Source organism: Lissotriton helveticus, chromosome 4_1 (genome assembly GCF_964261635.1).
Source record: "Lissotriton helveticus chromosome 4_1, aLisHel1.1, whole genome shotgun sequence".
NCBI classification, from domain to species: Eukaryota; Metazoa; Chordata; class Amphibia; order Caudata; family Salamandridae; genus Lissotriton; species Lissotriton helveticus.
The window spans coordinates 464763190-464778250 of NC_136063.1; the positions used below are offsets into that span (position 1 = coordinate 464763190).

Below are 15061 nucleotides of genomic sequence, written 5' to 3' on the forward strand. Positions count from 1 at the left end.
GTTATGGTTTTAAGGCCAATAAAATTCACCAATTAGGTTATCAATGCACTCAACAAACACCATAACTTGCGCCGTTCACAATGGTATTATCTTCATACCTGTTTTTGTGTGTCTGTGCCATTTTGATGATAGTCCAGTGAACACACTGGTGGCACGAGTTATGGCATGTGTTGAATGCATTGATTATAACTGGTGAATTTCATTGTTTTTACACATTTAAGCTAGAACTAAGACTGACTTTTTTTCCTGAGTGAAAATATATATTTATAAAACATATCCCTATACTAGGAATAACTACCTCAGGCTTTGTCACCTTATATTCTCCTATGAAGGATGAGTTATAGTTTCTACATGACCTGTGCAGAACTGCAAGATAACGAACAATGTACACATCATGTGCAATTTCTTTAAATTGGTATGCGCTTAATTGAACTCTAATAGGTTGTGCATGACATTCATTTACAGTGTCTTTCGAGCTTTCAAAATGCACCCCCAAACATCAGCTACTTACTTCTGGTAGGTCTACAAGCTGGTTTCTGGACAGATAGAGCTTGCTCAAACTGATCATATACCCCACCTCTTCTGGTAATGTTTTAAGTTGATTGCTTGCAAGATGGAGTTCTGAGAGGCTTCGCGACAGGCCTATCTGTTTGGGAACGCTTTTTAGTTGATTATTGTTTAAACTCAGATAGCCAAGACTTTGCAACCTGAAATAAAAAGCATGATACCATTAGGAAATACATGTGCAAATTGTGTGCTTTAGTCAAAAACCTACATTTTCCTTGTTTTCAGGCACCATCCAGAGGACAAATAGCAGTGTAGACAGGCTAGCTCAATAGTCGCACATTTGTAGTGGCTATGTCTTGACAGCGCAGCTGTCTAAAGAACCCACTGCTACCAATTGTTTAAAATATACATAGAGTGAGCTTAGGGTCTGCCCAGATACGTATGTCTTTTACCTCATGGTATTCACTGTTTGGTGTATCATTCTCCCTCCAGTAGAGTGCTTGCTTTTCAATGCATAATAAACTATTTTAAATCCCAAATGTATGCTTAATTATCATACATTTAGAGCCCGATCTAGAGTTTGGCAGATGGGAAAATCCGCCCCAGTGGAGACAGCTATCACTTAAAACATATTAGAAGTGCACAGGACGTAATGGGCCTGTAATATGGCAAATTCAATAGCCATCACGTTTGTGACGGTGTATCCATGAACCAAACTCAATCAAACCATACCCTAAATCAGGCTGTACATTTTCACAAATGTGTTATGTACAGAAAACACACGTTTTTGATTTGCTTTTACAGTGCAGAAGACTTTTTAATGTTTTATTCAGCATCAAAAGGCAAGCCAGACCTATAGGTTTTGCGATGCTTCTTTATGCTCTACCTACTTCAATTCTCAATTACTGAACTCAGTATCACAGCATTAGCAGGAACGGTGACACCCCTCCCCCCCACCATGAGAACTGCTAAAATCCAAAGAATAAACTTTTAACACTGTTGCTAGAAACGATTCTTACCCTAGCACTCAAAGCCAAAACTTTGCAGACCTCAGATTTTCCCTTTGAAATAAGATCTGACCTATCTAAAACTACTTTAGATAGGCAGTGGGAGCTGGGTCAACATATAGAAATATTTAGAGCTTTGGGAGCTACTGCGCAGATGCGATTACCTGCCTTCTTAAAAATTATGTTTAACAACAAAATGTATAATATCAAGACACCTCTTGAGGAGGACGAATTATTAGTCTCCATCAGTGAACTATCCCACCCTCCTAGATAATAAAGAGATTCACATATATAAATAGCAACGGTGTCCCCCGCATCAAAGTTAATAAAAAAATAAAAAATCATATATAAAAACAAAAAAATATATATACACATATATAGAGATATATATATATATATATATATATACAGAAAGAGTATGCACAACAGTTAAAACAGTTAAAACAGTTAAAACAAAATAAAAGGGGGAGACACTCAGATCACTCAGATCAGCACATAACATTAAAAAAAAGAAAAAAAAAAGGGGAAGTTAGATAGCCACAAAAAGGGATTCTCTTCCTCCTTCTCCTCTTGCTCTTGCATATCTTCCAATATGATCAATGGATCGACTGATCGATAGGCTAGATAAATGGGGCTCCAGGTAGGAGTACGTCAGGGGCGACAACCTGGCCAGCCATCCGGCCAGAGTAAGTAGGGAGGGGTTTTCCAGGGGAGGGAGGGGGGTGGCAGTGGGGGTAAAAGCACAAAAAAGTCCTCAGAACCAAAATTTCAAAACTCGAAAACTCATCGATTCCATGGTCTACAGTATAAGAACGGTCAAGACCCAAACTAATAAAGGATATATACTGGAAGGTCGAGTAAAGAGAAAACCAAAAACTATTAAAGGGAGAATGGGTAAAGAGAGGCAAAGGACGGTTAGAGTGAAATGAGAGACATTAAATTTCTCTCCTGGAACGTAAATGGTCTGCGGGTACGAGGGAGAAGAAATAAAATCATGCAGTACCTCAGAGACTCGCCCGCGCAGATCATAATGATCCAGGAGACACACCTAAATAAAAAAGAGATTTCAGATATCTTTAAAAAATTAAGATGGGTTGATAAATTCGTTACCACGGACCACAATGCCAGCATCCGTGGACTAGCCATCATATTTAAAAAAGGTGCTAGAGCCCAGATTGAAGACTTGAAGGCAGATCCAAACGGGAGATGGATAATAGCTAATGTCCAGTTAGATCTTAGGAGATTTACCCTAGTAGTATATTATGGACCTAACCAAGATGACCCCTCTTATTTAAACACAATACAAAATCACCTGATAACCATCACCAACCCAATAATATGGTCGGGTGATTTCAACTTAGTATTAGATCCTAAATTAGATAAATCACCTAGTTCTAGGGCAATAATTCACAACAAATCAAGAGAAGCATTATTGCGCTGTATGTCTAATTTGGGAGTGGAGGACTTCTGGAGACAGAGAGCCGGGAAAACACTGGGGGTCTCTTATCATAACTACAAGTATAGGCATAAATCCCGAATTGATTATGCCTTATTTAGCTTCTCGCTAAAAGACCTGATAAGGAACATCACATATCTACCACCGCACTTATCGGATCATTCTGCCATCATTTTTTCCCTAACAGTAGACCGCGAACATAGCTTTGCCTCATGGTCTTTCGACCGTACACTTTTATTAGAGGAAACGGAAAGAGAATATCTTATATCCGAGACCACTGCCTTCTTAGAGTTGAATTTAGACTCTGCCCCTTTGGTTAGTGTGTGGGAGACGTGGAAAGCGTATATTAGGGGTTGTATCACCAATAGGGCATCTTACAGGAAAAAGAAGTACAGAGAGGAACTACTGTCAATAGAGCAAGATCTGGCAAAGCTGGATTTAGTAGATCAAGCACCCTCTACCAACTCAGATAAGAAAAAAGAGCTAAAAGAAAAATTAGATACATTACTACAGGAGAGGCTAAACAAACGTTGGCAGGCTAGTAAACTCTCGCACTTCGAATATGGCGAGTCAGCAGGAAAGTTATTAGCCTGGAAAATAAAAGAAGACCAGGCAAGGAAACACATAAAAGAAGTGAGAGTGGATGGAGAATCAAACAGCAGGAAAACTGACACAGAGATTGGTGAAGCCTTCAGCACCTTCTTTCATAAAATTTATACTGATGAAATAACTGATAATATCCATAACATTGAGGAAAGAAACAATTGGCTGGAAAAGATGAACCTTCCTGAGTTAAAAGAGCACCAGAGCGAGAATTTAGACAGGGAGATAACCCAGGGGGAAGTTGAAAGTACCATTAAGAAGCTAAAACAGGGGAAAGCCGCAGGACCGGATGGGATTCCGGGTGAATTATATCGGGTCCTTAACTCCACACTTACCCCGACACTAACAAAGTTATTTAATGACATACTATTAAAAGGAGAGACACCGCCTAGGTCTTGGGGAGAAGCGAACATTGCCTTAATCCTAAAACCAGACAAGGACCCAACGGATTGTGGTTCATACCGTCCAATCTCGCTTCTAAACAATGACTATAAGATCTTTTCGTCAATTTTGGCCGCTCGTTTGGGAAGCGAGATTGGAGGTATCATACATCAGGATCAAAAGGGGTTTATAAAAGGCCGACAACTTGCCGACTTAACATATGATCTAGTTGGAGCCATAGATATCGCCTCAACATTTGCTCTACCTCTTGCAATCATGACTCTAGATGCAACAAAAGCATGCCGTTATGGCAAAGTTCAAAATAGGTCCTAAATTCCGTAGAACGATAGGCTTACTATATAAAAACCCTAAGGCAGGTTTGATAATAAATGGTACATGCACAAATCCCTTTCAAATTTCTAGAGGAACAAGTCAGGGGTGCCCTCTTTCCCCCCTATTATTTAACATTTATCTAGAACCATTTGCTCACTCCGTAAGAGAAGACCCCAATATCCCCCCTTTTCGTTCTCAGGGTGGGAAAAAAAAGTCGGGATGTATGCTGATGATATTCTTATTTATACTACAGACACGACACAGGCCTTCCCTATGGTAATCCAAAGCGCGGAAGAATTTGGAAAGTACTCAGGTTATGAAATTAACGCAGGGAAGACGGAGATAATGGTCTGGAACATCACCAATATTCAGCTTCCCCTAAGATCTTCAATGCGGTATCTGGGCATAAGAATCACCAAAGACCCTAACCTTTTGGCTCAGAATAACATAGATCGCGTCTCACGAGAAGCGAAAACATTAATGAAGTCTTGGTCATTTTTACCTCTCACCATCTATGGAAGGACCAGCTTAGTAAAAATGTCCATTCTCCCGAAATACACTTTTCTCTTTAACACAATTCCTTTAATATTTGATACGAACCAACTAAAAAAATCCCAACAAAACATAAATTAATTCGTTTGGTGTTACAAATCATCTAGGCTGGCGTGGAAGAAACTGAGAAGGAGAAGGGAAAAAGGAGGCCTTGCTTTGCCAGACCTGGAATACTATGCGTGGGCCTTTCACCTGACCCACTCCAGGATGTTATTAAAGTACCCACTAGACAACTCTAACGGCTACATGTTCAAAGCTATGCTAATGGGTTCAGACCTTCCACCGGACGGATTTCTATTTAAATTCGGGCATCAGAGGTTCTTCAAAAAAGTCAGACTGAAGACATTATACTGCCCCATAAAAGAATGGTCGCAAATTAAATCTAAGGCGGGGATTGCATACTTTTCTAACTACGCGCCCATATGGGACTTCCCCGGGCTCTCACCATATTCCATACAGACGGTAAAAACAGTCCTACAAGAAGCAGGAATTATACGATGGGGAGAACTAGTAGAAGATGGCTCTCTTATCGATTGGGAAACATTCTCAGACAGTGCAACCTCACCATTATCTTGGTTTGCTTACAGTCAGCTTTCAAGCTGGCTTCGTTCTCAAACAACTAAAAAGACCAAATTCGGAGGAGACAGCTTATTAGAGAGGAATCTAATGGAAAAATCATATAAGGGAAAGGAGGTTGCTGCACATTACTGGAGCATTTTGGAAGAAAGAGAGGATGAGCTTAATCTTCCGACAAAGCTATGGAGTGGAGAGGGTGAACCCCAGGCAGAAGGGAAATGGACTGAGTCCTTTACGCTCCTTTATAAGATCATAAAACCAGCCTGGCTGAGGCGTAATCAACTGTTTACATTACATCGGGCGTACTATTCCCCCAAAAGGCTTTCTAAGTTTCAATCGGGGAAATGCTGTAGTAAATGTTCCCTGCCAGCTGCCTCAGATCTACATATGTTCTGGGAATGCCCGAATGTCACTAATTTTTGGCAGGAAGTAAAGACATCGCTTGAGTCAATGCTTAAAATCTCTATCCCCCTCTCTTGGTCCTTGGTAATATTTGGACTGAGTGATAACATCAAAGGATTAGAAAGAGAGTTCCTATAATACGCTATATTATTAGCAAGAAGACAAATCTGAAAAAATTGGGTTAACATCAACCCACCAACTCATGCAGAGTGGTTGTCTTCACTATACACCACATCAAAAGCAGATTTGGCCAGAACATTTAGTCCCCGTACAGTGAGATTTTGGAATTTCTTAATTGAGTGGAGTCAGAACAGTTAGGACCCCGGTTTTTTTTTTTTTTTTTTCTTCCCCGGGTCCCATGATTAAGCTTCTGTCTTCATGTCCAATGGGAGGCACCCCAAGCCATAGCTATATTGGACGATCAGCCCATATCGGGTGTGTACGGGAGTTAGATGGTGTGGGGCTCTATTTCTCAGTTTCGACACCAGACCAGCCTTCCAGGGAAAATTGACGGCACCTTAAAAAGGCTACTGGGTCCTGCGGTAGGAATGCCCCTGGATCGATAAAGTGGCAAATGAGGACAAAAAAAAAAAAAAACAACGAAAAAAAAACCCCACTGTTGCTAGCATATGAATTTCCCTTGAAAAAATGAAAAGACAAGAAGCGTTTGACAACACAGTTGGCTTATTTAAACATAGCGGGTGGGAGAGCATCAAAAAAGTAGTGTCTGAAGACATTCTTAATGTACAGACATTTTGGACCATCATATATACAGTTCACGAGGTACAATAGAACGATTTCACATTTTTAGAGAGCATGTGGGTCCGGGGCTAGTTATAAATTAGAAGTACAACCATCAGATAACGGGGACACAGGTGGCTAGTGTGGCCCAGTGTGCATGTGTCCAGACGTCCGGCATGAACTGTGTCCAGATTGGGTGAGTGTTCTTAACTACATGCAGCATCTAACTTTGTGGTATTTTGGGAACATGAACGTTTGGCAAAACGTATATTATTGGGGCCAATTTATTTGGACCTGATCTGTGGGATAGATCAGGGCTTTCCCTGGTTGCATGTTTATTTTCAGGCTGTGTTACCCCACCTGTGACATATCAATTGGTAGGCCTGGTTTTAGATCACAGGGCCTTTGCTGACCACGTATCTCTGACTTGGGATTGATAGGGAGGTCATCTTGAGTGAATTTGACAGCAACAATATGAGTTTGTTATTGTGTGTACTTAAAAACATGGCGGTCGCTAATATCATATTTACTGACGTTCTCATTATTGAGCATTCAGTTGTCAGCGAACATCAACATTGCTTTTACTAGTTTTGACATTGTTATGTGGGCATAGTTCATGCCGTACATCGTCACTATATTAATTGGTATTGCCGCTGTTGTGCCTGCACATATCATGGTTTGCACTGACATCGATATTAACATTCCCCCCTCTAGTTGAATTTCAATTATATCATTTTCCTTGTATGTCATGACAATCAGATTATTCGATAAGGTGTGTGTTTCTATAGCATCTGCTATTCTTTCCCTAACTATTTGCATACTACCTAATTTGAGGACTGCATTTTTACAGCAGGAAACCCCCATTTGTGGGAAACCACACAACAGTAGTATAAAAGTGAAAACGGGAAGTAATGATGTGAACAGTTTGGACATCCATAGGGGAATCCAAGAAAAAATACTATGAAACCAGTTCTGCTCAGTTGCGCCTCCCTCCTTCTTCAGGTCAGCTTGTTGATGATGCAGTGCCTAGAAGGCAAGAACCAGGAAACACCAATCTTGGCACACACCCCACCCTCCATCACGGTTATCAAGTCAAACATAAACAGATGTTGCATCACTGTAAGGCAGATGGCTCTCAGTTCTTCCTTGTTAGCATTTAGGCCGAGCTCAGTGTCATTGATTATTTTCAATATTTTCCACCTAGGTATTTGTAACCATTGGGCGTTCACCTTCTTTTGCAAGTTGAAGAAGGGTATCGGCCCTCCTGCATTTACTTGAGATTCAGAAAACAGTCTACATTCTTCCAGAATGTCCTTGTACTGACCCCAGCCAAAATAATCATCAGTTCTTCTTCTTTGAGCCTGATGCAACAGAGTTGTCAGACAGATCTTCACCAGGGATGACCAATGTTGGGGTGTGTATAGCTACTAGAGTTCAGAAGCCCCATCACCCAGGGACAAGCTGGGTGTAAGCAAGCTCACGGCACTGTCAATACATATGCATCAACGTGGAGGTGCCCCTTCGCAGAGCTGGTATATGCAGCATTACTTCACAGTTCTAATTTGAACCAAGAGGTATAGTTCCTTTGCCTCTGAAACTCAAAGAATACAGTGTCATTTTCTGTACAATTAGGGGGTTGCCCCTTTCCCTTCAACCATGTGTACCTATTATTCTAGGTATCCCAGATTTCCTGTCATGGGGTGTCTATGCTGGCATTTGACCCCCTCCCATGGGACTTATTTTCCCTAGTGTGGTTGAGGTGAGCGGCCCTGCACTGGAATTCCATATCCGGTTCCATTTGTCATTAAAAAAGGTGGCCGCACATATGTTAAGGGCCACTCTGGGGCAGCAGATGGACATGGGGGTGGATGTATTTGTGCACTGGTGCGTTAGTCTTGTTACCTCCAGGAACCAATTTTCTACAAAGTCCCAGGGCCAAACAGTGCCCTCCTCTATAGTGCCTCTCCTGTCTAGTTCCATTTGAGTGTCGCTAGGTTCAGTAAAAAGGTACAGTGGGGTTGGGCTCCTGTAGTCCCGAGCCCCGATTTTAAACCTCTGTGCTTTATTGACAAATAGCCTGCCGGAGGGAGCCAACAGAGTATATCTCTGATCCATTCTTACTGATCCATCATTAATCGCACTGTTCAGAGTGATGAGATAATGTTCTCCATATAAAGAGTTATAAGGAGTGAACAATATTTAGTTTTTAGCAACAGTAGAGTCTAAGGTTGAATGGGACGACCATGATGATGTTATCACAGAGGAGGGCAAAGCAAGGTCAAATATATTTGGTCTTGTATACTATGTATATTTCACGTGAGAGGGGATTGTGGACGTTTTTTTTTGTTTGTTTCAGTTCCAAGAGGTCAAATTACATGTTGCGCTGTGATCTTTAAGGCGACTTACACTTGACTAGTTAAGGCTGTCCCTGGGCGCGCCACTGAGTCTATATCATTTTATCATTTCCTTAACTGGCCCCACGGTATAGAGTCATTTAATCCCACCTCATGTGTCTTTAAACGGTATACCCACCGTTGTTCTTTCTCCAGAAGTATTTTTTGTAAGTTATTGGTGGCCTTTACCTTCTCAATTACAGTCCATCTGATATCTGTGTTCTTGTGACGATTTTCCACATAGTGGGCTGTCTGTTTGGTTGCCGTGATGGCTCTCCTGATAGTGCTTCTATGCTCACAAATGCGAGTCTTTATTTTGCGAGAGGTCATCCCTATGTATAGCAGGTGGCAAGGACATTTTATGAGATAGGCCACCCCTTCTGTATTACAATTTGTATGCGACCTCTGTTCCCAATGGGTGGGTAAGCCCAGATCCAAGTGCTTAGTGTGTTCCGTGAATTCGCATACTATGCACATGCCACACGGGAAATGTCCCATTACTGGTTGTGCGTTCCAGAGGGTAGGTTGAATGTTGATTTTAGGTTGGAAGCTGTTGGTATGTACCAGTGAATCTCTTAGACTTCTATTCTTTTTTAAAGAGAACATGGGTCTCTCAAATGTTAATTGATTAGAAGTTAATATGCCCCATTTTTTGTTTATGATCTTCTTCACCTCATTAGATGAAGAGTGAAAACTCGTGACACAGATCAATTGTTGTGGTTCTGGTCGTTCTTGAGTTTCAAGGAGCGATTCCCTGGGAGTGTTTCGAGCTCTTTTCTTAGCATTTTCAATCATTCTGGTGGGGTATTTTTTCTCTTGGAGCTTATAGGTGAGAATCTTTGCCTATTTCTTATAGTCCTGAATGTTGGAACAATTTCTATGAATGCGTAGGAACAGTCCTACTGGTAAATTTTCCCTGAGAGTGCGAGGATGTGCGCTGTCAAACCTCAGCAAACTGTTCTTGTCAGTTGGTTTTGGGTATAGGGAGCTATTTAAGGTGCCATTATAAGAGATAATATTAACGTCTAGGAATGACACTATCTTCCTGTCTTTACTCACTGTGAAGTGCAGATGTGGGTTTAACTGGTTGATCCAACTCTCAAAATTCCTCAGGCTTCCTTCGTCCCCTTTCCAGATCATGAGGATATCGTCAATGGATCTATACCACCTACATATGTTGGTGGTGCATGGATTGGAAGCCCAAATGTGTAGGTCCTCAAATTGGCTCAATATTATTGGTGGCTAACAAAAAAATGTATATACAGACCTGTAGTTAGCTATGCATTTGTGCTTTTAATACATCTTGTGTTTTGGCATTTCACCACATTACTTTGCAAGGAAACCGGTGCAATTTGCTTGCACCCAATAAGTATGTGTTTTTAAAGATTTGAGGCTAGGCTTGGAGCAAAAGTACTGCCCATCGATGTTCCGTAGGTCTGGAGGTATAGTTGGTCCTCAAATTCGAAAAAGTTCTCAGTTAGTGCTAGGGAAACCACCCATTCTACAGGTGCTGACCATTCCCATTCCTCTTTCTTAAGTATGTCTTCTATGACATTGGTGCTCTCAGATTGTGGTATGCTAGTATAAAGCGCTTCAACGTCAAGGCATACTAGTATACTGTCATTTGGGTCGTATTCAATGTCCATTAAGAGGTTGAGAAGGTGTTTGGTATCCTGTACAAACGATTTGAATTGTTTCACCAGTGGGTGCAGAAACCAGTCAGTGTACTGGGACAAAGGTTCCAAGATTGATCCAACCCCGGATACAATTGGTCTTCCCAGGGGGAGGGCGTTTTGTTTTTATGAATCTTTGGAATAGTATAGAACAACGGGTTTCAAGGTTCCTCCTGGTTCAGGAATCCGTGTTCTTTCTTGGATATCCAGCCCCTATTTAGGGGTTCCGTTGTTATTGTATTGACAGTTTTTATCAGTCTTTCTGTAGGATCTCTGTTGATTTTCTGGTAGAATATGATATCGCTTAAAAGGATAAGGCATGCTGTTTGGTATGCTGCGGTATCCTGAATAACAGTGGCCCCACCTTTGTCTGCCGGTTTTATGACAATCCCCGGTCTTTTTTTCAAAACTTCCAATGCAGTCCATTCCTTATTGCTTAAGTTATTGAAGATGTTTCTATTTGGTTGAAGTTCCTCAATTTCTTTGATGACAGCGTCCTCAAATGCAAGCACTTCTGGAGGCATAAGGTTAGATGGAGGGAAGAAATTTGACCTGTTTTTCAGGGTGGTGTAATTGCCTTCTGTCATGGCATCTTCTTTGTTCATGAAGAAAGTTTTTAGTCGGATCTTCCTGAAGAACTCACTGAGTTCACATCTCAGGTGAAATTTATCCAAATGTGTTGTGGGGACAAAGCCCAATCCTTTCTCCAGGACAGTCATCTCCTTTTCCGTTAAGGTGGTGCTGGAGAGGTTTACTATCATTCCCTCATCCCGCTTGTCCCGGGCTGTGTGCTGGCCCTTCGTGTTGCTCCTCGTGTTGGGCCCAGTTTTGTCTTCTTCCCACTGGATACCTCTGTTGTCTCGTCTGCCTCGTTTGCCTCTTCTCCCGCCCTGTCCTAAAAAATGCTGTTTGTAATCAGTTTGGAAGTAGGGACCTGCTGGATACTGTGGTGGTCCATGGTAAGGTCCTGGTATGAAAGGGTCGGGCCATGGATACATCTGGGGTGGTCAATAGTTCTGATTGAACCCACCCCGACCTGGTCTTCTTGACTTATAATTCCAATTTTTATTTGATCCATCACTAGAACTTCCATCTTGGTCTGAATCTGAGGATCCTGTGTAGCTCCCGCGTGAGCGTCCCGTGTCGGATTGTTGTTCTCCCTTATAATCATCCTTTATGTAGGGATATACCCTCTCATGGCTGAACTTTTTAAGATCTTTTTGTAGTTTGGAAATCATATTTTGCATTAAGTAATCCTTATGTTTGGTTATTTCCTTGTTCACTTCTTCCAATTTCTTTTTGTACAATGTCACCTTGATCTCAGTGAGTAGATGGTCTTCACTAGTCTTGATTTTTATTTGTAAGGCATCTGCTAAGCGCTTTGCAGTATTGATAATCAGGATTAACCAATCCAGAGAGCAGGGCCATGCAATAAGTGACCACTCTTTTTTAAAAAGAGGGTCGTCCAAAAATATTTGTGGTGCGTTAGTCACCAACAAGCCTGTTGGTGCTGCATTACCCCTGAGGTATTCAGTCATGAAAGCACCATGTAGTAATATCCTCATCTGACAGCGTTTTAATTCTTTGAGTTCATCCCAATTTTGTGACTGGGATAGACTCTGATTGATGTTTGTATCTGAAAGCAGAGAGGGCCCTGCTAAAATCGCTGATGCATCGTCATCCGTATAATTAGGTCTCTCCGCAGCCTTTGACACGGTTGATCATTCTATTTTGATCAGCCGTGTCTCAGACGTGGGGGTCAAACACCTAGCTAAGGACCTTCTTGCCTCTTTCCTGGCTAACCACACCCAATCAGTAAAATTGGTCACTTCCTTTTTTCCCACCGGGATCATCGCTAAGTCCGACACTATTTAACATCTATGAGTCAGACTTGGCTTGGGTCATTAAAGCACATGGGCTTGGTTTAACCACCTATGCAGATGACACCCAGTTGGTGCTGGCAGTGCATTAGGATGGGGCAGCAGTTGCCTCTAGATTCCAGGAGGGTATGCTAGCCATAAGCTCCTGGATGTCGAGGAACTGCTTAAAATTAAACTCGGACAAGACCGAGGTTATGACCTTTGGCAACCTTTCCCCGGGACGCGTCTTAGCTACGCGGATCCCGGAAACGAGGAGACGTGGCAGAAGGTGCTATAAAGACCGGTCTCCCAGCTGCTCATTCTCGTAAAGCCGGGGACCGGGAACAGCATAGATGCAAAAGATCGGTGAGACCTCGAACTGAGTAAGTGATCGAGATACGCCCCTGACACGAGCTGAGCCTTTAAAACTACCATACCAGCTCGAAAATACTCGCTTATCTGTTTTTTTAAAGATAGATCCCCGTATCTAAATCTTTGGGGATACAACCCCCAGCAATAATGTTTTTTGCCACACATTTCGTTTCTCTACTATATAATTAGGACCACCACACCGCATATCTCGGTCCTTTGAGACGCACGAAGCCCCCCAAAATTTGGGTAAGTGCTAATGGAAATACTAACGTGCATGTGGTATGTATGGATGAATGTTTTGTTGATAGCACGGTATGGAAATACTAACGTGCACGTGGTATGAATGTATGAATGTATTGTTGATAGCACGGTATCACCTGTGTGTTAATGTGTCCTCCTGCAATTGAGACTACGTTCACTGGTTTTTATTCACTATCTCTCACTATTCTAAATACCGATCTGGCACTAGAATACAAGGGATGACCCAACGAGTGTGTCACCTTTGAAAGCCTATTGCGAACACGATGTGGATGATTGGCACTGAGTGGGGTTATGTACTACACTCTTATGGCATGCGCACATAATGTAGCATGCATTATCATGGATTACGCACCACGAAGTAATGTTATATTCACAATGTGTATATAATTATGTTCCTTTATAATTTCTTACCCAACAAATGGAGCCTGGCAATACAGAGACATTTTAACATTCACAAGGAGAGGCTACTCTTCCCTTGATATACGAATAGGATAGGGACCTCCGTCCCTTAATTCCCTACAAATAGAGGGGGATTCTTCGATTGCCCTGAAGAAAGTCCTGGACCTTTATGGCCCTCGTGGACTGAAACATGTCGGCACTGGCATTAGGGTCTTAGGACCATTAAAATCCAAAGAGACCCGTTTTTTAGAATGTTTTAATAACCCGATCTGACCCAATAATAAAGGGAAACCAGGGGTCAGATTTAGGTTTTTTATCTTTAAGTTCCCCTACCTTCATCTATCCAAAGAGCTACCCAACACTGTGGTTGAGCCCACTTCGACTTTTAGGGGTCGGGGTGACCCGATGATGAAGCATGACACCATTAGGGTGTGTGAGGGTAACTAATAAGAACTAGTTTTCTTCCCTTAAACAACACGGACATGACTAGCATGACCCTCATACTCTAAGGGGGTGAGTGCGCAATCCTCACTACTACAGGTGTTTATTTTATTTTTTAGTACACACTATCTGATAACCTGTCATAATATAGTGTGATTGGAGTATCTGTTGTGAAATACATGAATATTTAGACAACTTTAAGCCTCTTTTCCAAACAGGCCAGGCCCCCCAGCCAATTTGGGAATTCCTTGGGAGGATCACTCAAACAATCATAATAACACGAACACCCCATCAAGTATCTAAGCATAGGTAACCCACTGTGCCCTACAATGCTATCGATGTGGGCCAATCAGGGAAGCAACATCCACTGGAAACTGTGTATTTCCCCACTAAACTATCGGTCTCTGCTTCCTGACAGTGCCCCAACTATAACATATGATTAAACACCAACTGCGGCACTCTCTGGTTTATTACTATTAGGAAGGGCGGTATAAGTAATCACGCGCTACACGGATCCTTGAATTAAATAGGACAATGTGTTTCATTCTACCCGAGAGTGCCCCAAATTTAATATATGATCGTTGTACAAACTGAGTGCACCCAGAATTAGTATCAGGCAAGACGGTATAAGTAAATACGCCCCAACCGGATGTAGAAATAAGCAGGACGCGGGGTCGTGCCAGTCGACATTTCATCAGGACTACAAGAACCAGCACCATCAATGTAGTGGAAACCGCGCACATTGTACACGTCATTTACTTTAAAAACAAGCGCCGGCGACTCAGAGCTCCACAATCAGCCTCCCGTGGTCATGGTGTAAGGAATTGCGTACCTTTCTGAGATGCTGTCAATTTAAGGTAAAGAAACGGCACGTTGGAGGCACGGTTAATTATTTACTATTGGAGGCATGGGCAAACGATTTACGGATTTATTTTCGTTGTAGTACGATAAAAAAGCAGACGGCGGACAACGCCCTGAGACTTCGGCGGTCCCCTGCAAAGTACATCTAAACGTAAGTTGAACCACTGAGCGTTCACAATTGAGGCGATAAAGAGTATGTGTCTGGGCGTAGTAATGTGTTGCATTTGGCTTTATTACAGTTCGC

At 42.0% G+C, this 15061-nt stretch overlaps 1 protein-coding gene across 1 annotated transcript in view; it reads right to left on the reverse strand.

Annotated features, from left to right (window-relative positions):
* Positions 1-15061, reverse strand: part of LRRC69 (leucine rich repeat containing 69) — a 290134-nt gene that overhangs the window by 135928 nt on the left and 139145 nt on the right. The window contains exon 4 of the mRNA XM_078687056.1: positions 512-707. Coding sequence (XP_078543182.1) covers positions 512-707 — 196 coding nt within the window. The remainder of the gene's footprint in view (positions 1-511; positions 708-15061) is intronic.